The 22,935-nt window shown below is 41.1% G+C and overlaps 1 protein-coding gene across 1 annotated transcript in view; it reads left to right on the forward strand.

The window, feature by feature from the left end:
• Positions 1-21,883, forward strand: part of Lyst (lysosomal trafficking regulator) — a 157,074-nt gene extending 135,191 nt beyond the window's left edge. Inside the window, exons 46-53 of the mRNA XM_026413069.2 lie at positions 297-486; positions 3,322-3,458; positions 8,807-8,905; positions 13,503-13,642; positions 14,597-14,694; positions 19,932-20,088; positions 20,503-20,574; positions 21,527-21,883. Coding sequence (XP_026268854.2) covers positions 297-486; positions 3,322-3,458; positions 8,807-8,905; positions 13,503-13,642; positions 14,597-14,694; positions 19,932-20,088; positions 20,503-20,574; positions 21,527-21,665 — 1,032 coding nt within the window. The 3' untranslated portion in view covers positions 21,666-21,883. The remainder of the gene's footprint in view (positions 1-296; positions 487-3,321; positions 3,459-8,806; positions 8,906-13,502; positions 13,643-14,596; positions 14,695-19,931; positions 20,089-20,502; positions 20,575-21,526) is intronic.
• The last annotated feature ends 1,052 nt before the right edge of the window (positions 21,884-22,935 follow it).

Raw genomic sequence — 22,935 nt, forward strand, 5'->3', positions numbered from 1 at the left:
GAAAGAAATGTGCCTTGGTAAATTTTTTTCTCCTCTGCTCAAATTTCAAGGAATTTTTAATTTTTAGCCAGAAATTTTCATGCAGGCTAGGCTGAAGCCACAGAATGAAAATCAAATAAGGAAAATGTTCCTACATGCTAAACATAGGGAAGTAAAAATATGTAAAATACTTATTGTCCTCAAAGAACTTATGATCAGATTGTTTTCTCTTCCTTGTTTAGGATTTAAATTAGAAGTAATTCTGTATTTACCACCTTTAAAAAAAAAATCACACTTTTCCCTCTCCTTGGTTATAGAGCCCTTTGTCGTGGATTAAAGGCTTAAAGTGGGGAGAGTATGTGGGCTCCCCGAGCGCTCCTGTGCCTGTGGTCTGCTTCAGCCAGCCCCATGGAGAACGGTTCGGTTCTCTCCAGGCTCTGCCCACCAGAGCAATCTGTGGATTGTCCCGAAATTTCTGTCTTCTGATGACTTACAGCAAGGAACAAGGTAAAATGAAACAATAAAAATCATTCTGGGGACATCTTTCATTAGAATGTTTCCAGCTCACCTGTGCTGCTATTTTGTGTGACTTCTAAAGTTTTCTCCGTCCTTGGTGGAAAACTCTGCTTGTGTATGTAGTTACTTAATGTAACATATGAAAAACATGAAAATTAAATGCAGTCCCATTTAAAATGACAGGAGGAGTTGGAAAGAGACAAGGATACATGGTCATGCTCACAGGATGAAAGCGTTACTAATTTGATAGAAATGTTCACTTTGAACCTCTTAAACCCCACAGTAGACAGATGTATCTAAAAGACAAATCTCGAACCTCAGAAGATGGAGCCTCAAGTTTAAACCACAAGCAAAATAAAACAAAGGAATTAGGAGAGCCATGGAAGTAGGTTTTGAGACATGAATTCGTGAAAAGCAGGGCTTTGCTAACTCCCCAGTGCCAACTCAGTGACAGTGACACATGAAGGGTGCTGTGTAGCAGGACCCATTTGTGTGTCAAATGTCACCTAGACAGGGAGGAAGTAGGACATTCTCCACTGAAGCAGTCCCTTTATCCTTGCATATTGACTGTTTCATTAGATGCAAAAAAAAAAAAAAAATCCTCTCCTATGAGATCGTGGCGTGAGCACTGAAATGACTGAGGACAGTGAGCTCAAGACAGGCTGTATACAGACTTGCCTGGAAGCCAGCCTGTGACCCGATGCCCTTGGCAGGTAGTACTGTTGGCATTTAACCTTACCTTCCATGCACAGTGCTCCTTGGGGAAGTCCTGCTCGCAGCCTTCCCCAGCACCATGTACAAAGGTGCCAGCACCCAGGCCAAACAGGCCACCTGAAGAAGTTACGTGTGCCTAATGGTCCATGGTTCTTTCAGGCTCACTCTTATTCTGTCATAGAATGAAGGATAGTTCTTATAGTTGCTGGGAATAGGGAGCATGCATACCATTTCATGTCAGTTTAGCAAGTTAGGACAAGTTCAGTCTACTTAATTGTAATGCCTGGGAAGTCAGTGGTTTATTCTCACTAGTGTATTATAAATAATTATGAGGCATTGTAACTATTCACTGCTAATAAGGTTTAAAATACTAAGATGTGTAAATTATTTACCTTTAAATAAATTAGAGTGTACTGGGATTTATCTCTATTAGTATTATCACTTAGCATTATTGGATATAGATGTTTCCCATATAATTCTCAACCTATCTTATTTATGCCACTGTGGTCCCAAGCTCTCAGTGTGTTTCCTCAATAGCTGTGTTCACTCAAATTGCACTTGACTTCCCCACACACTATATTTTGGATTTGTTAGTACCTTGATATGTGCAGAGAAGTGCGTTCAGCTAAGAGCTCTGGAAGCACAAAGCCCAGAGTTTGTGCCCAGCTTTGCTAATTACTCAATGTTTTTCACATCCTGGCTTTTGGCCTATAAAATGGGGGAAATAAAATTTCTTCTGTCCCAGAGTAATTTACTGTGAAGATTCAAAGAAATAATGCACAGGAATGATTAGCACAGGGCATGGCTCATCCTAAATGTTTAGTAAGTGGCCATCAGACACTGGATACCCTGGGACAGAGACTCTCAGTGACACTGCATGAACCTGACACATAACAGTCCACATAGACCTTCCAGAGGCCATTTACTGAGAGAGACTGCAGCCTGCAGGTGAGAGTTAGGGGGCCTAGGAACAGCTGGACACTCTCAGCACTGACATGAAAAAGCTCTGAGTTTTTGCTTAGTTATACATGTTACCAAGTGGCAGCTAATGAGGTGGTTTTAATGGTCTTAAGGCCAGTTTCTTGAAAACTGTGCCTCAGAGTTGCCTGAAGTGCTTTTTCCACAGCATTACCTCGGGTCCCCCTCAGGCACCCTGTGTCAGCATTGGAATTCCTGGGTCTAAGCCTATAGGTGCTGAAAAAACAAGTTTCCTTGGAAAGTCTTTTTAAGATCCACTGCTGTGTTAGGTGAAGTTTGTTTTCTAAAGAGAGAAAACTTGTCAATGAGAAACTAGGTTACTTGGGCACCTGCCACAGGCTGGGCATTCTAGTAGATAATGAGAGGACATAAGACTTAGAATAGTGTGCTCCTTTCTCTTGCAGCTCATATTCAGAGGAGCTCAACATGAGTATATCCCAGTTCCTTTGTTGTGAAACTGATGCCTGTATTTGGTTATTAAACCTACAAAACAAAAAGAAATCTGTGAATTGTATTTTCAATGTATTGTTGATTCATTCAAGAACTTTTTGTTCTGTCCATATGCTAGGAGTCCTGCGGAGGACTAGAGTGCATGGATCTCTTCTCTCTTCCTGAAATCCCTCAAGCTAGTTTTAAAGCACTGCAGGTTTCAAGGACAGTCCCATATACAGCATTCATGCTGTGTTTACCATTATAGCAACAAACTGTGAATTACAAACAGTACTGAGAAAGGAGATCACAATTTCTAGATCTTTATGCCAAAAGCACTCAATACTATCTTGTTAAAGTAGAAGAGAAGAGAAGTCCCTAGAATGAAGGGTTGCCATGCTTCATGCTGCAGGTGACAGGGTCACATCCCCTCCCTGAGTAGATGGGTCTTCTCTCCTAGCAGAGTCTCCTTCTAACATTAAAAGTTTTTATACTGACCTTTCAGTGTTAGAATTTAGAAAGTTATTTAAGTAGTTTGCCTTTGCTGTTGTTTAAGGAATGGTGTCTCAGAACATGAATCAAGTGTACTTGATAATCATTGTGTTTTATAAAAACTTCTTTAGCCTTTAACCTGCCTTTTGGGGGGATGTCATATAACCACTGAGAAATGACAGTTTGATACTTTTCTTTCTCCTCTTCCTGGAGGTGTGAGAAGCATGAACAGTACTGACATTCAATGGTCGGCCATCCTGAGCTGGGGGTATGCTGACAACATCTTAAGGTTGAAGAGTAAGCAAAGCGAGCCGCCAGTGAACTTCATACAGAGCTCCCAGCAGTACCAGGTAAACCATTCTGTGGAACACTTTATAGTGATTAAATACCATGCTTTCCAAAGGAGCCAGAGCACATCAGCTTGTTTAAATATCCTGCAAGTAGTATTATTGAGGAATTGGTGTCTGCCCTGTTCTTTGAACTGTACCTGTTATTGTTCTCCATCTACTTCTTTGTTGAGAGGGTTATCATGATGGCCTGTGAGCAGAACTGGCACTGTTTTCTTCCCTATTCACTTGCCTTTGTCACTAGGTCATTTTCTTTAACCATAGCGCCATCTTGGTCACCTGGCTTTTCCTAAGTGCACTCGGCATGGTAAAGTAGCAGAATACTGGGCCTCAGGCTCTGTGATCTGCTCTGGATTCCTGGCTTTCTTATTTATTAACCATGTAGTCTTTGGGATATGACAGCCTTTCCAAGCTGGGGTATCTTTCTTCTTCTTTAAAACAGAGAGAGCAGGACTCATGCTACCCTTAAAGAGCAGTTATGAAACATTTCCAACATTTGAAGTTTGTCAACTGTAACTGTCGTGTAGACGCGTAGCACTGCCGCAACTGCCGCAGGCTCTGAGTGCACAGCCTCCCTTCTCTGTCTGTGGGAAGTTCTCCTACCGTTCTCTCATGTATTGTCTAGGCAGCAAGCCTGTTCCTGTGCCCTAAAATGTCCTGCATTCTCTGAGCTCTTTAGGGACAGGGTGAACTACTCCGGGGAAGTTTCTGGTGGTGAGAGCAAGGGGAGCAGAGACTGGTTGGCATAAGCTGAGAGGACGTCATCCTTTGCTTCCTGGCTTTCCAGTAAATTGACAAGCAAAGAGGAAAGGAACTGTGAAAAATGGCCTACTCAGATTTTAATAAGAATTCTTTTTAGTTTTGAAACATATCAGCTACATTCATCAAACCATTTGATGCAGACAGAGATATATGTCTGAATACAAGCAAGTTATCACCATAAATCATCATAGAGCTGGCAGTGAAAATTAGCTGGCACTGGAAACACAGAATCTACTGAGGAGTAAGCATGCATGTCTCACTGACTCCTTTTTGGAACTGTTACGGATGGGGGCGAAGAGGGAAACACAGGCACAGTGGGAGTGAGATGTGTTTTGCATTAACATGACTAGATTATGACCAGGTGCAGCTCCCTGCTGTCAATAGTTATCTGGATTTACAATCTACACTTTCCAGGGAGAAGGTGAAGAAGAGCAAATGAAATCTTCAAATCTTCATCACCATTAACTGAATGCTAAAGCAAAGACTCTTACCATGATTTTTCAGTCAAAATCTTTATGCCTTCTATTATTAGGAATTCCTTCTACTTGTTTAAAAGTTGACTATTACTGATTAACTCATTAGGTAGACTTAATATGAAGAAAGGACAAAGAAACAATGACCTTAAGCTTTTCAATTCACTGATAAATCTTATTCAGTACAAAGACAGTTGTTTATCAAACTATTTTTGCAACGGTTGTTTTAAATATAAATCTTGTTTTTTATATGGTATGATTTTATTTTTTCCAGCTTTATTGAAGTGTAATTGAAAAATAAAACCAATTTATATTTAAGATATACAATGTGATGTTTTGAAACACTTTATGAAATGATTACCACAGTTAATTTACGTGTAAGATGGTAACATTTTAAGATGTACTGAACAAACTCCAAGTACTTAATAAAGTCCTGCTACTGCAGACCCCATGGTGCACACCATGCCTCCAGAGCTCTGTCATCCTGGATAGCCAAGCCTCTGTCCCCTTCAGCCAGGGTGACCGTCTTCCCACCCCAGCCCTGGAGACCGTACTTCTACTCTCTGCTGCCACAAGCTCAACTCTTTTAGAATCCACAACATCTTGCAGTATTTGTCTTTCTGTGATCCGTGTGTGTGTGTATGTAATATTATATAAAGATATATATATCATATAATATATATTATTTGTATCATGTAAAATTTGGTACATGGGCACCATAAAAGATGAGCAAATACTCTCCTAAGTCTTTTTAACAAAAAGGGATAGTCCAGATTCTTGTTGTAAAATATTGTATGATAAAGTATTTCCAGTGAATTGACAAACTGGGTCAGGAGACCACACTTCATTTTATCTTTAGAGATATGTTGTTTGCAGACTCAACTCAAAGTGGTACAAGGCCCTAGGAATTAGTCCAGAGATCCTGTACCTAATAGAAGAAAAAGTAGGCCCAATTCTTCATGTTGGATTAGGCCCTGAATTCCTTAACAAGACTCCTAAAGCATAAGAAATAAAATCAAGAATCAATAAAGAATGGATTCAAATTGAAAAGCTTCTTCTCAGCAAAAGAAACAGTGAGGTGAATAGAGCCTACAGAATGGAAGCAAATTCTTACCATGTGCACACCAGGTAGAGCATGTTCCAGGATATATAAAGAACTCAAAAAAACTAACACCAAAAAAAGAAATCACCCAATCAATGAATGGGCCAAGGAACTGAACAGACACTTCTCACAAGATGATATACGATCGATCAACAAATATATGAAAAAATGTTCAACGTCTCTAGTAATTAGAGAAATGCAAATCAAAACTACTCTAAGATTTCATCTCACTCCAGTCAGAATGGCAGCTATTAAGAATATAAACAATAAGAATAGTTGACAAGGATATAGGGAAAAAGGAGCACTCATACATTGCTGGTGGGACTGCAAATTGGTGTATCCAATTTGGAAATCAGATTCCTTGGAAAACTTGGAATGGACTACCATTTGACCCAGCTTTCCCACTACTCGGTTTATACCCAAAGGTCTTAAAAACAGCATACTACAGGGACACAGCCACATCAGTGTTTATAGCAGCACAATTCATAATAGCTAAATTATGGAACCAAACTAGATGCCCTTCAATAGATGAATGGATAAAGAAACTGGAATATATATAAAATGGAATATTACTCAGCATTAGAAGATAATAAAATCATTGCATTTGCATGTAAATGGATTGAATTGGAGAATATCATGCTAAGTGAAGCAAGCCAATCCCCAAAACCCAAAGGCCAAGAGACTGGGATTGTGGCTCAGCGGTAGAGTGCTCACCTAGCATATATGAAGTGCTGGGTTTGATTGTCAACACCATATAAAAATAATAAAATAAAGGTATTGTGTTCAACTACAACCAAAAATATATACATATCAAAAAAACATAAAGGCCGAATGTTTTCTCTGATATATGGATGCTGATCCATGGGGATGGGGGGGGCGTGGGAGGAATGGAGGAACTTTAGATAGGGCAAAGGGAAGGGAGGGAAGGAAAGGCAGTGGAATGAGACAGATGTGATTACCCTAAGTAGATGCATGAAGACATGATGTGACTCTTCTTTGTGTACAACCAGAGACATGAAAAATTGTGCTTTATATGAGTACTGTGAATGAAATGCATTCTGCTGTCATGTATAACAAATTAGAATAAATAAATGAATTTTAAAAAATAGATATGCTGTTTGCTCATTTGTTGTTCAGTTTGAGAAATTCATCTAGAATACCACCATATGGAGACTCACTCTGAGATCTGACTTAGGTGATCACTGTCATCACTGCCGAGAGTCTAGGGCATTGCTGGCACCTTGCCATCATCTTGTGATTAGTCTCCTAACTCTAAGAGGCTTCTTTTTCTTTCACTTTCCTTCTCTTTGTTGTTACTGGTAGAAAATGAAAAATTCTGATTTCTTAGCTGTTCAGTGAAAACCAAAAGCAGACTCCAGAAATGGTGTGTCCGCCTTCCTTTGTGCTTTCTTAAAAGATGATTCTGTACTTCGGACAATGCAGTAAGGAAACCAAAAGATGGCAGTTCATTTCCCTCACTGTGTTATCCTTCTAGGAGATCATTCCATCATCTCTAATTTTGTTCATATGTTTTTAGCATAGTTAGGAATAACTGATGAGTAGTGATGAAATGATTCCTAGAACAATGAAATAGCAATATGTTTCAATATTTAGGAAAAATAATATCACGGTCCTTTTAGGTTTAGAAAAGACTTCAGTGGATCAATATGGTAATTGAAAGAGAATGAGTTTTCTTATATACATTTATAATGCATGTTTTATTCTCTATGTGTGTGCATATATATATATGATATATTTCTCTCTCTCTCTCACACACACACACACACACACAATATGATTTGTGTTTGTTTGTTTAACTAAGGATTAAACCCAGAAGTGTGCTACCACTGGGCTGCATTTCCAACCCTTTTTATTTTTATTTTGAACAAGGTCCCAGTAGGTTGCCCAGGCTGGCCTCTAACTTGTGATCCTCCTGCCTCAGCCTCCTAAGTATCTGAGATAATAGCTTGCACCACCACATCCAGCTATTCTCTATATTTTTAAAGTAAATCTTTTTGAAAGAATAAAAGTTATGAGGTAGCAGTACTTACAAATAGTTACAACTAATGAAGAAAGAAACTCAAAAAATAAAAGTGGATCCAATGGATCCATGATTTATCATGAGTAAAGAAGAATCATGATCAAAGAAAGTAATTTTCTACTGTAGCAGAGAACTTAAACATTTTTGTAGGTCCAGGAATAGATGGTTTGAAAATATAAGGACCAGTGTTGTGTTGTGGGGCTAGATAGAGATTGGCTTTGAAATCAGAGGCCCTTCCTCCTGTGACTCAGGAGGAGACTCAGAATTGCACAGAGGCGCAGAGGACAGAAGAGGAATAGGCAGTAGGTAGCTGATGACCTCCACCTTCTTAGTGAAGTGGGGAGGGACTGTGGGCTGCAGCAGAGGTGCCCTGGGGGCAGAGCATTTGCAGTCAGAGGCTGTGGATAGGACACTGGGTGTCATCTGGGGCTCACAGGAGGCCTGTCCAGCCACGTGGGGAACCCAGCTAAGCTTGAATGGTACCTTCTCAGCTAGAACCAAAGAATTTTGCACCAAAAGAGTGACCCCAGCTTCTCTGCTTCATGCTTGTATTTACTTCTTCTCCTACTCAATGGCCTTTAGGACTGGCAGAAGCGATGCCTCTGTTGAATACTCTCTGTTCTTCACCAGAAAAGAAGAGGGGAGAGCTGTGTGAAAGTGAAAGCAGTCACTGAGAGACTCACACAGGCACTCAAGTTCAAACTGGGGTCTGACCTCTCCTGGACCATTTAGCTGAGCTGCTGGGGAACAGATGACCTCATGGGCCTTATAATACCTTTTGATCTGGAAACAACTTTTAAATGTTTAGTTTAAAATTACAGAAAGTGCTATTATATCTGGCACTAGCCCCATCTTCTCAAGTAAAACATTTACCTGGAATTTTGTGATTGTGTAATTTTTTAAATAGCTGTGAGAAATAGAAGCACTTCTCACAATTTGAAGACATTACATTATTTGATTTGTATTTTTGAAGGTGACTAGTTGTGCTTGGGTACCTGACGGTTGCCAGCTCTTCACTGGGAGCAAGTGCGGTGTGATCACGGCCTACACGAACAGATTCACCAGTAGCACGGTAGGTCCTGGGCCCTCCTGTCAGGGCAGGAAAACCTTTGCAAAGTGGCATTCATTTTCCCACACTAGTTCTTAAAATGTGAAAAGTTACATATCTAACTCTTTATATTTAGGTTTAATATGATTTTTTTGGGGGAAGACGGCCAGCGTCTCATTAGGGGGTTCTTCTGCCACAGGAATCCAAGCCCCCCTAAATAGCCACCTAAATCTTAATATCTCAAATAATTAACAAATAACAAAACACAACACTCAGAAATATATTTCTAAAAGCGAAGCCCCTGATAGGTCTAGTCCCCATGGGTTCTTGAACTAGACAAAGATAAAATGGCTTGGTGGTTTATTTAAGGGGGTACATTATGAAGACAAACAACAGTAAGTATTGGCAAGGATGTGGGGAAAAAGGCACACTCATACACTGCTGGTGGGACTGCAAGTTGGTGTAGCCCATATGGAAAGCAGTATGGAGATTTCTTGGAAAACTGGGAATGGAACCACCATTTGACCCAGCTGTCCCTTCCTTGGTCTATACCCAAAGGACCAAAGGACTTAAAAACAGCATACTATAGGGACACAGCCACATCAATTTTTATAGTAGCACAATTCACAATAGCTAAACTGTGGAACCAAACTAGATGCCCTTCAGTAGATAAATGGATAAAAAAAATGTGGCATATATACACAATGGAATATTACTCAGCAATGAAAGAGAATAAAATCATGACATTTGTAGGTAAACGGATGGAGTTGGAGAAGATAATGCTAAGTGAAGTTAGCCAATCCCCCCAAAAAACAAATACCAAATGTTTTCTTTGATATAAGGAGGCTGATTCATAGTGGGATAGGGAGCAGGAGCATGGGAGGAATAGATAAACTCTATATAGGGCAGAAAAGTGAGAAGGGAATGGAGGAGGCATGGGGTTAGATATGATGGTGGAATGTGATGGACATTATTATCCAGAGTACATATATGAAGACACGAATGGGTGTGAATATACTTTGTATACAATCAGAGATATAAAAAATTTTGCTCTATATGTGTAATAAGAATTGTAATGCATTCCGCTGTCATATATAAATTTTAAAAATTAATTTTAAAACAAAAGCAAGGGTAAGGTTTCAAGGGTGGAGCCTTGCAGTCAGCAGGTTGATTGACATCTTGGCAGGTCACACCCATCTCAGGCACTGTGTGGGATCTTAGGCAGAGCTTGAGAGGGAAGCTCACCTGCATCAGGCAGTCAGTACCTGTAGGAAGTGCCCCAGGGAGTTCCCAGTGCCAGACTTATCTCCTTAGGAGGCTACTGTGCGCAACATAGTCCACGCACAACCCACAGATGGCTGCTGACAATGATCATGAAAAATTTGGAAATAATTGTATAGGCTCTTGCTCTTTAGTTTCAAAGACAGATAGCATTTTGAGTTATGATCTGTTTTTTGTCTTGGGTTTGTCATGACATTGGAATGTTTGCCTGCCTTCTCAGTGTCCACCTGAATGCTTAGGAAGGGTAATCACATTTGAAAGCTTAGAAACCCTAGTGTTAAGCATTCCCATTCTCTCTGGATAAATTTCTATTACTTAATGGAAGAAACATGTTTTAAGCCATTCACTGAACTTCCAAGATACATAGCTGCTCTTAAGTGACTCCCACCAATTTCACTTTTCTCAGTTATATTATAAAATATATTTTGCTGGGTGAAACCTGTAAACTAGTATAGGGTGACTTCCAGGTTCTTCTTACTTTATCTGTGCTCGTTCCTTGTTAAGTTTCTGTGCCATGATCCCCTGGGGTATAAAGGTGATAATATTGCTTTTGTCTCAGAACCTAAGGAGCCATTAAAATGTCCTCAGCAGAAGTGATAGGCCCCGTTGGCCTCTTAGGGAGACCTGAGTAGAATCTGCAAGGAGAAACCCTTCCAGGGTGTGAGACCAGGACACAGTGGTGCAGGCTGCATATGAGGAAGGACAGGCAAGGAGGGGACAGACAACAAAATTCGTGCTCCAAGACAGGAGAGGAGCCATCCAGTGGCAGGGAGCTGACTTGGGCTGGGTCTTGAAGGGTGGTTTCCTACATGGAGAGAAGAGGAGAGAACATTTCAGCACAGGAACCAGCTCCCGCAGTGGCACGGAGTCAAGGCCTGGTGATTTGGACGGTGGCAAATATTTTTCTGTATGGAGCATAACATGTAAGGAAGACATGGAAAAATGGGGCAGAAGGGGACTGAGCCAGGGGTCAGGGTCCTGTGTGACAGGGACAGATGCTAAGAAACCTAAGCAAAGGAAGGCCATAACTTGTGGAATGTCTGCTTCATCTCGCTTTTACTCCCAAAGGTCTAAAATGGCTCTCACCCTGTGCATCTTGAATATCCACGGCAGCCAGCACCTCTAACCTCTGAGCTCACCCACCCGTTTGTGTTTCCTACAAATGTACTCCAAAGCCTGCCACAGAGGCAGAGGTGTGCTATGCACTCAAGTCACTGTGTAGCTGGGTACCTTTTTAAAAACTGGCTTCATCCTTTGCTCTTTATCTCCACTTGCTTTTGTCAACGCTTTGAACCACCTTGCTCTTAGTTTTCCTTATTTCTGTATTTTTAATTGTGTACCAATAAGGTGTATAGTACAGGTTTAAAAAGAAAAGATTAAGATGTCAGTGTAAAATTAAATGCACACAGAATAACTTTGCACATAGCCCACCAAGGGTATGGCTATTATAATTCAAATACAGCAAGACGTGTGCTTCTCTGGGTTGAAGCCATGGTACTTGTGAAGGCTCCTATTGCCTACCTTTCCCCAGTTGTATATTTGCATGAAAGCAGACTGCTGGGCTCATGGTAAGGATTTTCTTTTACTCGTAAGTATCAGGTAATCAAGTCCTGGAATCAACAGTTACTATTTAAATAATATCCAAAACTGCAACTCACTAGACATGGTGGTGCACACCTGTAATCCCAGCAACTCAGGAGGCTGAGACAGGAGGATCCCAAGTTCAAAAGGACTGGGGATATTGGCTCAATGATAAATTGTCCCTGGGTAAACTCCCACTAGCAAAAAAAAAAAAAAAAAGAAAGAAAGAAAGAAAAAGAAAGCAACTCACTATGGTTTTTATCACTGTCTGGGGTTTTCAGGGAGTCCTTATTGTTGCTTTTTCCCATCAACCATCTCATCCTCCTGATGACTCTGACACTGCAGTGTGGCCTGCCTGAGTCAGCAGAAGACACACAGTGTTCACTCTTTGAGGTTCGTCAACATCTAAAAAAATATTTTAAAAAAATTAAAAACAAAAAGGATTGAGAGCCAGGTGCAGTGGCACACACCTGTGATCCCAGTGGCTTGGGAGGCTGAGGCAGGAGGATCGTGTTTTCAAGGCCAGCCTCAGCAACTTATCGAGACCCTAAGCAACTAAGTGAGACCCTGTCTCTAAATAAAATATAAAAAGAGTTGGAGATGCGGCTCAGTGATTAAGCACCCCTGGGTTCAATCTCCAGAACCAAAAAAAAAAAAAAAAAAAAAAGGAAGAAAATTTAAGACAATAGTAATTTCTGACAAGGGAGAGGAAGTAGGATATAAAACAGGACATAAACTATATGTATAATGTTTAATGCTTTCTTTAAAAAAATAAATTGAAAATATTTAGTTGGTTTAACTGGGTGGTCAGTATATAGGTCTTTATTACACCTGCTCTTCTTAAGTTTCTATGTTCTTTGAAGGGAAAATACTGAAATGTTTGTGATAATAAGCAGCCTGATAAGGAAAATGAGAGCCAAAGCTCATGAACACCTGGTCTATGTAGGCCAGGCTCACCCTCGGGCCTCAGCGTGCTCTTTTGGGCCTAGGAAGTCAGGCCTTAGCTGCTGACGAGGAGCAGGGCATGAGAGCCCATAACCACAGGTAGCATCATGAAATTGGTGCAGCACCTTTGAAAATTGCACTGTCAAGAATTATAAGTTTACAGTCATAAAATTCTGGAATTTTCCCTAAAGAAAAAGTATATAAAGCTTTTAAACATGAAGAATTTTATGGTACTATCTATAATTTGAAAAAATGGAAACAATTTTAAGCCTATAAATGAAAGACAGTCAAGTAAACTGAGTAATACTAACCATATAGAGTATTATAACACTTTAAAATTATTACAAAGACAGTATCAAAACTAGAAAATACTTTTGGGGGCCTGGGGATGTAGCTCAGTTGTTAGAGTGCTTACCTTGCATGCACAAGAACCTGGGTTCAATCCCCAGCACCACCAAAAAAAAAAAAAGAAAGAAATTCTCTTCTAGTTATTTTGAAGAAAATACTTAAAGGAGAATGTGTAAAAGATAAAATAAATAATTTTATGTAGCAATATTACAACTATAAATATATATGTTCCTTTGAAAAAAAGACTGGACAAGAATTGACAAAAATGAAAAGCATACAAGTTGATGAAATCCACAAATATAAAAAGTCAAAATTTTTTATTAGTTTTACCCTTTAAAACAGATTGAACTGAATAGGATTGAAAAATTGATCACATGAGAAGGCTGTTTGAGTCACATGACTTCCTTATTTTTGAGAAACTATATGAGAATATTCTATGCTGATCTTTATACATTCTGAATTTCAGCCATCAGAGATAGAAATGGAGACTCAGATACACCTATATGGGCACACGGAAGAGGTGACCAGCTTGTGTGTTTGCAAACCGTATAGCATCATGATAAGCGTGAGCAGAGACGGAACCTGCATCCTGTGGGACTTGAACAGGTATGGGGGCTGTCCAACTCACACGTGGGGGTTGTTGGACTCACTTGTGGGGAGTTGGGACTCACATGGAGGGACTCACACGTTGGGGTAGAACTCACGTGAGGGGTGTGGGACTCACATGTGGTGGGGGGTGTTCAACTCACACATGGCTTTTTTTTCCCCCTTGCTGTGCTGGGGATCAAACCCAGGTCACACACATGCACTCTACCACTAAGCTACAGCCCCAGCCCCAAAGATGGCTGTTTTTAATATTGTAGTTCTTACTTATGAGTAAAATAGTACCATTACCTTATAACTTTAAGAATGAAACACATGCCTAAAGATAAGATTACCTTTATAATCATATTAAGATCAAAAGATCAGGTAAGAAAACATGTATGTCTTAATGTAGACACATACTGAGGAAATCTTGCCAACGACCCACACTGATGAGATGAGCTGGGTTTGAAAAGCTGGCCAAAATGTTAAACCAAGAAATCACTCAACACAGACATAAGTTCTGCAGATCAAGGGTGGGACTGCTCTGCAACCTTAAAGGTCAGCCTCCATGCCAGACAATATGCTGGAAAAGAGAGCATGCACCCAGAATCTCTTACTTTTATAGGGGGACTCACAAGGAGTTGATAGAGTGTTCTTCACCACATAGGCAGGGGGCAAAGCTTCAGAGTGGAATCTTGCTTTGTGCTGTCTTGTGGTCAGCAGATTGATGGACATCTTGGCGAGTCACACCCATCTCAGGTGCTGTGTGGAATCACAGGCAGAGCCAAAGGGAAGGTGCACTGGCATGGCGCAGCCCAGTCAGCCTGCGATGCCAGGCCTGTCCCCTCACATGGCTACTATGCGCATAGTTCACACACACAGCCCATGGATGGCTCATGACAGAAAAGAATTATACAAATAAGAGAATAGTTCTATTTAGTAATCATATGCAAATTCATGTCTTTTGTTTTTCAGACTGTGCTATGTACAAAGTCTGGCAGGACACAAAAGCCCTGTCACAGCTGTCTCTGCCAGTGAAACCTCAGGTGACATTGCTACTGTGTGTGATTCAGGTAAGCTTGGCCCAAGCCACAGCACAAGGCTGCCACTCTATCAGGGCATCTACCAGCTGGTTACTTTCCAGGAGGAGCTTCTGTCAGGTCCCTCCCTGCCTGGCCTGAGCACTGTGGACATTGCATGTATTTGTGTTAAAATACAATCAGGTCTGAGACTGAGATCCTTGATATAGGCATCAACTTGTACAGAAATTAATGTTGTCATAATTTAGCTGTTTCCCTGATATATGAAAAATTGCATTTGAGCACACATAACCAAATTATTTTCATAATTATTGGAATTTTCTTGGTTTTTGTTTTTCTTTGCTTTTTTTTTTTTTTTTTTTTTTTGCTTCTGCTTTTTAGCTATTGACTTTGTTACCTTCCTCCTATTAGTAAGTACAGTAAACTGAGTTTGAAGACATAATTGGCTTTTATTAGTCCTTCATGACCTGGCAGCACCCCACCTATGAAATAGAAAGACACTGCGGTGAGCTGAGCAGGAGCCTGCTGTGCTGGCAGAAGTCTGGATCGGGCAAAGAGGACTTCCTTACTATGCCAGCTCTGGTGACCCAACCCCTTATGATTGGTTACTGCAAATCTGTTTTTTTGAAAACTAGCCCACTTCCAAGTTCAGTTTGATTATGTGGCACCTGGCTCCAGTGACTCTGTTTGGTTTATTCTGGTCTGTTGGGGCTCAGTGGCCTCCCATGCCTTTACCCCTGATAAATGAAGAGCATCTGCAGGTGACAAGCCTTAAGGGGTGTCTTCCCATTCTGAGAGAGGGCAGTAGCATAGGATAGTAAGTGGAGCCATGATCTGCCTTAAAACTTATATGCAAAAATACATCTCCTGGCCAAAGTCAGGATTTTTTCATGTGTGTATGTTTTTAAAACAGTGCATCTAGCAACAAAGAACAATTAGAAAATGTATGATTTCCTGCTTGGATTTCTGCTTTTAAGGAATTTTTTAATTGAAAGGATCCTTTGAACAACCATTTGCTTCTGTCTGTCCACTCAGCCTAGAGTATCTTTGACACGTCTGTAGAAAGTGGTCCTCTATCCTTTGTTTACATTTTTATATTGTTTGATTTTTTATGATGCCAAATATATGGTATCTTTCCAAACACCAACTATTTCTTCAATTCTCTACCATTACCTCGGTGAACAACAACACAGCTCATTCACCACTGGAAGTGAGCAGTTTAGGAGTTGCCATGACCACCTGCTCTCAGGTTTAATGACTCCCTAGAGCAACTCAGAACTCAGTACAACCCTGCACAGGTTGAGTATCCCTTGTCCAAAATGCCCAGGACATGGGTGTTTCAGATATTGCATATTTTTTATTATGGAATATTTACATATATATGCTGAGATGTCTTAGGTGTGCGGCTCATTATAAACATTAAATTCTCTTGTGTTTTTATCTACCTTGCACACACAGCCTGAAGATAATTTCGTGCAGTATTCTTCACTTGCATTCTGTCTGTGACCCACCACATGAGGTCAGCTGTGGGATTTCCTACCTGTGGTTGTTGTCAGCACTCAAAAGCTTTCCATCTTCAGAGCCTTTCTGATTCGTGGTGCTGGGCCTGCACTTACTACTATAGTTCATCATGAAGGGTAGAAATGAGCAGCCTGCAGAGCCTGTGGGCTGAGATCCTGAGAGTCCTGAGCATGGCAGCACTGTCTTTGTGGAGCTGGGGAACACACTGCCTGGCCCGTGGTGTGTTCTCCTAACCACAGCACCCCTGACCTTGTCACAGGGGTTTGATGGAGATTCCACTAACAGACTGTTGGTGACTGAACAGTTTCAGCCCCACCTCCCTCCCCTGCATGTGAGGGTGGGTCTGAAAGTCCCTGCCCTGGTGACCAGCCCCTTGAGTCATCTCCTTCTTGTAGCAAAAGACAGTGCATCTGAAGGGGTTTTGGAGTTCTGTGCCAGGAACCAGGGACAAAAGCCAGATGTTTATTTTTTATTATGCCACAGATGTCTCTTAGGATTTTGACTGTTGTTGTTTTTACAAAACATTCATTCATTTTTATATTCAAGAACTATAATGTCATCAGTCATGATGAAAGATTTTAGGTGTTCACGTAGTTTTTGCCATTCTCAGCTCCATCATAAAATCATGTCATGAAAACATTTTTATTTCCTAATGATCACAGCCAGGGGGAAAACCTTACTTAGAGCTGACCTAGGTAATACCAGTGTGAGCAGATGATTCATAAATTGGCTAATTGTTCTTCCTGGGTTTGTACATTAGCAGCTTTCACTGTGTCACATCCAGAGATATGCTGGACGAGTAAATAATGATATTTATATGAAGTCCTCTACTTTCTTGTTTTAGCAAGGTTTGAAAGTTAGGGCTTACCCTTAGGAAGCCAGATTTTTTAAAGCTAATTACTTCCCTGCTGCCAGCAACAATTCATATCTGTGATATTATATCAGCTAGTCAGCTGGGAACTAGAAACAAAATTACTTCTGCTGCAGTTGCCAACTCACAGTAGGATATTCAAGGGTCTCTAGATAGGGAACAGGGTACAGAATGATAGGCACAGCTTTTTTCCAATTTGAACAAAAAAGCCTTCTCAACTTCTCTAAGCCCTCTTGAAACACATACAAAAGAAATCATAAAGAGCACTGGTGCCAGGAGTGGTGGCACACAGCTGTAATCCCAGTGGTTCAGAAGGCTGAGGCAGGAGGATCACAAGTTCAAAGCCAGCCTCAGCATCTTAGCAAGGCCTTAAGCAACCTTGTGAGACCCTATCTCAAAATAAAAAGTAAAAAGGGCTGGGATGTAGCTCTGTAAATTGTCCTGGGTAAATTCCCAGGACAAAATCAAACAAAACACTTTCTAAAAGAGGCCAAACTCATATGTAGTGACCCAAATGAGACTAGCCCAAGAAGGGAAAGAAGTTACCAGATTTACCCTACCAGAGATCTTGATCCTTTAGTGGATACTATACAAGTAACTTTAAAACTAAAATTAAAAATAAATAAATAAATATAAATATGCTTGTTTGTACTTATATGTGTAGTGTGTGTATATGTGCATGAAATCTTTTCTAAAGTTACTTTGGCAGTTTTATTCCTCCTGATCATACTTCCTCAGTTCTTACTATGGGATATAGTTTTCATAGTGATAAGATGTGAAATTAAATAAATTATGAAACTCAGATTATTTCTGTATTTTTTTATTAAACCATTTTATCACTGGACCAAGTATGTGCTTTTGGACAAGGATGGGCCCGGCCCAGTCCTCTGTCAGAGTGGCACTACGAAGTAGAATAGTGCTGTTCTCAATGTTCTTTTAACCTCTGTGACAGCGTGTAGGGAGAATAACATGTTCCTCAGGAATGCTCAAGTTTCTAACTTTTTAGTTTATGTATTACATTATACATGAAGCTAGGTGCCATGGGTGGGAGCTACTGGTGGGGGCGGGCGGGGGGGGGGCAAGACAACTGAGACCAGCCTGGACAACTTTGCAAGACCTTGTCTCAGAATTAAAAATAAAAGGGCTGAGGAGGCATGTAGCTCAGTGGCAGAACACTTGCATAGCATCCATAAGGCCCAGGGTTCTGTCCCAGAACAGCCAGAATTATACAAACATACACACACACACACACACACACACACACACACACAAATATATATACATACATACCAATACCAATGACTTTTTTAAAAAACTTTTTTCTAAAACCTTTATTTATTTTTATGTGGTGCTGAGGATTGAACCCTGGGCCCCGTACATGGTAGGTGAGCGCTTTACTGCTGAGCCACACCCCAGCCTACCAATGACTTTCTTAAGCCTTCTAACCTAATACTCACCTGTTTACTTCATCTTAGGGGAAAAAACAAAAAAGTTTTAGCAGATATTAGCTCCTGCGGAGAGGATGAATGCAGCCTGCCCGTGGGACGGGTGACTATCCACCATTCTGTTCTCTAACATACTGAGTCCTGTGTCTCAATGATGTTCAGATAGCATCTCCTAATCAGTGTTGTGCAGTGGGACATCTAAGTGACCCTGGGACTGTGGGCGCAGAGTAGATTTAACACAGAATTGCATCTCAGCCCTTCTGAATGTACAGTGGCATTAACTAGATCAGCAGTGTGTGTATGTATCCACCGCCACTGTGGCAGAAACTTCTCCATCAACCCAAACAGGAAGCATGGCCACGGAGCAGTGGCCATGCCCACCCTCCTCTACTTTCTGTCCTGAACTGGCCTGTTCTAGAGATTCTTCGTGTCCTGTGCACGTGAATCACATGGTGTTATCCCCTTGTTCTTATCTCCCTTCGCGTAATGCTTTCAGGATTCATCCTGAAAACTAACTTCCTTTTTTATGGTAAATAACATGTCACACATGCATGCACACATGCACAAATTTATTTATCCACTAGTTTTTGAGGGCATTTGAGTTGTTTCCACCTTGTGGCTATTTTGAATAATGCCACAACACCATGGGCATTTTGATCTGTGATATTGAAGGTCTGTAAATCAATAAGCATTTCCAATATTTGTTTCTTTATATTAAATATGAAGTATTTTCATTGCCTTAATAAAGGAGAGAAATATGTTCTGTACTTCTGTGTTAGCCCTAATAAAAAAGTGAAATGGAAGGTACAAGACAGTGCTATCTGAATGTCCCACCCCCAGCCTTTCTTCATCAGCTCACAGCCTGAGGCCCCAACATCACTTATTTCTGCAGTGTGGCAGCGATTATGGCCTCTCCCAGCCCCAGGAAAACTTGAAAGTAGCTGGTTACTCTGTGGTCTTTGAAAAGAAGGATTTAGTTCAGTAAGGCGTGGAAAAGTAAGATTCCGCATGAGATATTCTAAAGAGTAGATTTTCTTTTTTGTAAGAATTTTAGCTCAGGTAATTTTTACTGCAACTTTTTTCCTTTTTGAAAGTCACATAAGTCACTTCTGATAGATGGTGTCACAGAATATTTCCATCTCTTTTTGGAGACCGCCTGGTGTTCCCAGGGCTGCAAGTGCTCAGCTTGGGCAGTTTGCACTGAAATGCTGCAGTTGCTCAGGGATCCGCAGTTGCTCACTGTGTAGCTCTGCCGTGAACTGCCTGCCAACCTGCCCACCTGCCCACCAACCCTGGTCTCTAGGTAGCATGCAGGTCCGTACCATGCTGCCCCTGGGCTGCCAAGGAGCATGGCCTCAGGGCCGCCCTGGGTATTCAGTAGGCCTGGGCTCTGACTCCTACCTTTAAGTGACTGGGACGATTTGATGTTGTAGCTGGCGGAGGCAGTGACCTCAGGCTCTGGACAGTGAATGGGGACCTCGTTGGACATGTGCACTGCAGGGAGATCATATGCTCCGTGGCCTTCTCCAACCAGCCTGAGGGGATATCCATCAATGTCATTGCTGGGGGACTAGAAAATGGAATTGTGAGGTAAGAAGAGTGTGGACTCGGACTTTTTTATTTGTTTTCATTTGTAAGGATACAGCAACTTTAGAAATTTAGTTCTTAATAATATCTGGGCATATTATTATTTAATCTTAGATTCAGAATCACCTTTAGGTACAAGTTCTTTGGTTATTTCCCACTTCTAAATAATAAAGATAGCTTTAGTATAATTTTGATATTTTGTGTTAACTGTTAAAAGATTAACAGCATGAAAGTACACAGAGTTAAAAGTCTTTTATTCCCACACCCACCACTGAAAACTTCCTGGAAATCATGCTGTTAGTGGATAGTTACATTTCCTTCCAGGTGACTTGTAACAGATAAACAATGTGCAGGTGTCTGGAGGGGGTGTGGAGGGCACTTTAGTTGATTTTACTGCATGATGACTTTTCCCTCTAGGCTGTGGAGCACATGGGACCTAAAGCCCGTGAGAGAAATCACATTTCCCAAATCAAATAAGCCTATTGTGAGGTAAGATCTCCCCCTTTGTTCCCTGTGATTTGTGATGGTATTTTTGTTAGATCTTAGAGTATGCCAACATAAAGAAAGAGGTGCTTCAAGGCTTTGTGAAGGCCAGCCATTCCTCCCACAGGGCTGTCAGGAACCCAGAGCAAGAACCACATTCCCTGCCCTGGGAGCTTACGGCCTGAGGGTCCCCTGGAAAGTCAGGCCTGGCAGTGTGCCTCGTGGGCCTTGGAAGGCGAGAAACTATACTTTCTTACTTCCTTATTTGCAAAGTCCATAGTGGCAATGCTTGCTGCAGGGGTACATTTGACAAGATTGGCAAACAACCAGTTACTCTTGGCTGAGCTAACATATGTGACTTTAAAAACTCACGTGGCGGCTGGGTTGGTGGCCCAGTGGTAGAGCACTTGCCTAGCATGTATAAGGCACTGGGTTTGATTCTCAGTACTGCATATAAATAAATGAATAAAATAAAGGTCCATCAACATGTAAAAAAATATTTTTAAAAACACTTAGAAATGAAGCCATTCACATTCTACTTTATTAAATTTATTTTCACTGTCCTAAATTTAAAGTTTAATGAACCTAAATTACTTATTAATGTTAGACTTTTTTTTACTCTTTTATCTGTCAGGGAAATAAAATATATTTTTAAAACAATCACTTAATTTTTAAAAGGAAACTATACTGCTGTTATATTTTTAAGATTTTCCACACCCAAGTTTGTGCTGTGTAGGTGGTAGAGCAGGACCAGGCAGGAAAGAGAAGGGAGGCAAAGCAGGGACCAACTCAGCCAAGCTCCTGGCCCCGCTGAAAAGGAGCTTCTCACACTTGTCCACAGAGTGACTGTGTTAGATCTCTGCAGACCCCTGGGTTGTGGGCACACTTGATTTGTTCCTGCCACTACACCTCAACAATGTCAAGAAATATAATGTATCAATGGGGTTTGCTTTTACAGCCTTACGTTTTCTTGTGATGGCCACCACTTGTACACAGCAAACAGTGATGGGACGGTGATCGCCTGGTGTCGGAAGGACCAGCAGCGCATGAAGCAGCCCATGTTCTATTCCTTCCTCAGCAGCTACGCTGCTGGGTGAACGGAGGGAGCTATGCATTCTCCAGAGCACCTCAATTCCAGGGGGATGGTGGGCTTCACCAGGGCAGGAAGGAGGCTGAGCCCACAGAAGTGGATGACTAGGCACACCCTTCAAATAACCACACATCTGTTCATCTGCACAGAATCCCAATGCCTCCCTGGGCCCTGAGAGGCGAGTCCCATCCTCATCGAGGGATGCTGCAGGAGCTGCGTGATGCATACCAGCCAGCCGACCGAGGGCTCTCGTGGTACATTGTACATTAAATCATGTTCTCAAAGTGTTTTCCTACCCAGGTATTCTAAAGAAAAAAATCAAGGTCTCCCTTAAAAAGGGCCAATAGAATTTCAGTTGGCTAGCTAGTTATTTATATAAGACACTCTAAAAATTATATTTGAAAAGTTTTCTGCCTTGAGATACCCCTACCCCTGACACACCCCAAAAACTGGAAAGAGAGAAAGATAAGATTTTTCAGGACTCAATAAATTGCTTTCTTTGAAAAGCAGATAATTCAGTAGGTGCCTCTGCACCAAGCATTCTGTGGACTATCGGAATACTAAGAGGAAACTCCTAATGAATCTCAACTTCAGACAGTTTTTGCTGGTTGCCACCTCAGCTCAAGGGAGAAACAGAATTTTTCGAAAGCCATGAACAAGAATATGGTCATCTTCAATTTCAGACATGTCCTGTTTCTTCATGAAATTTTTACTTAAAACCCATAACACTAGATATTGAACATCCTTAGCTAAATCATTAAGGATCAAACACAATGGTGAATCTTTTAACATCTGCCATTAGCAGTGCCATTTACAGAGCTTTGAACACCTGTGCGGGAAAAGCCTCTGCTATGCAGGTGAGCACAGGCATCATGCAGCTGAGGCAAAGCAGCTCACCCAATCTGCAGCATGAACCGTCTTCCCCAGAACAGAACCACAGAAGTAAAGGAGACAGGTTGCTGTCCTTTAAACAGAAGCAGAGTGATTCTTTAGGAAGCCATTTTCACTGCGTTGCAAATAACCTCTGCCACCTGAAAATTCTAGGAACAGGAGAAAACCATTCCACAGCAGACTTACATAACATGAAGACGCAGTGCTAAACATTTTGGAGTAGTTCATCTCTGCCATGCAGTGAGTGACAGCTATATTTTACTTGCGGTGCTGCTTTAGTGGCTTCAAAAATTGCAAAATAGGCTCAAAAATATGTTACCATGGGATAAAAATGTATATTCCTGCCTGAGAATAAATTGCACATTTGTTTCGGAAATTTAGTTCAC

Source organism: Urocitellus parryii, chromosome 9, assembly GCF_045843805.1.
Source record: "Urocitellus parryii isolate mUroPar1 chromosome 9, mUroPar1.hap1, whole genome shotgun sequence".
Taxonomy (NCBI): domain Eukaryota; kingdom Metazoa; phylum Chordata; class Mammalia; order Rodentia; family Sciuridae; genus Urocitellus; species Urocitellus parryii.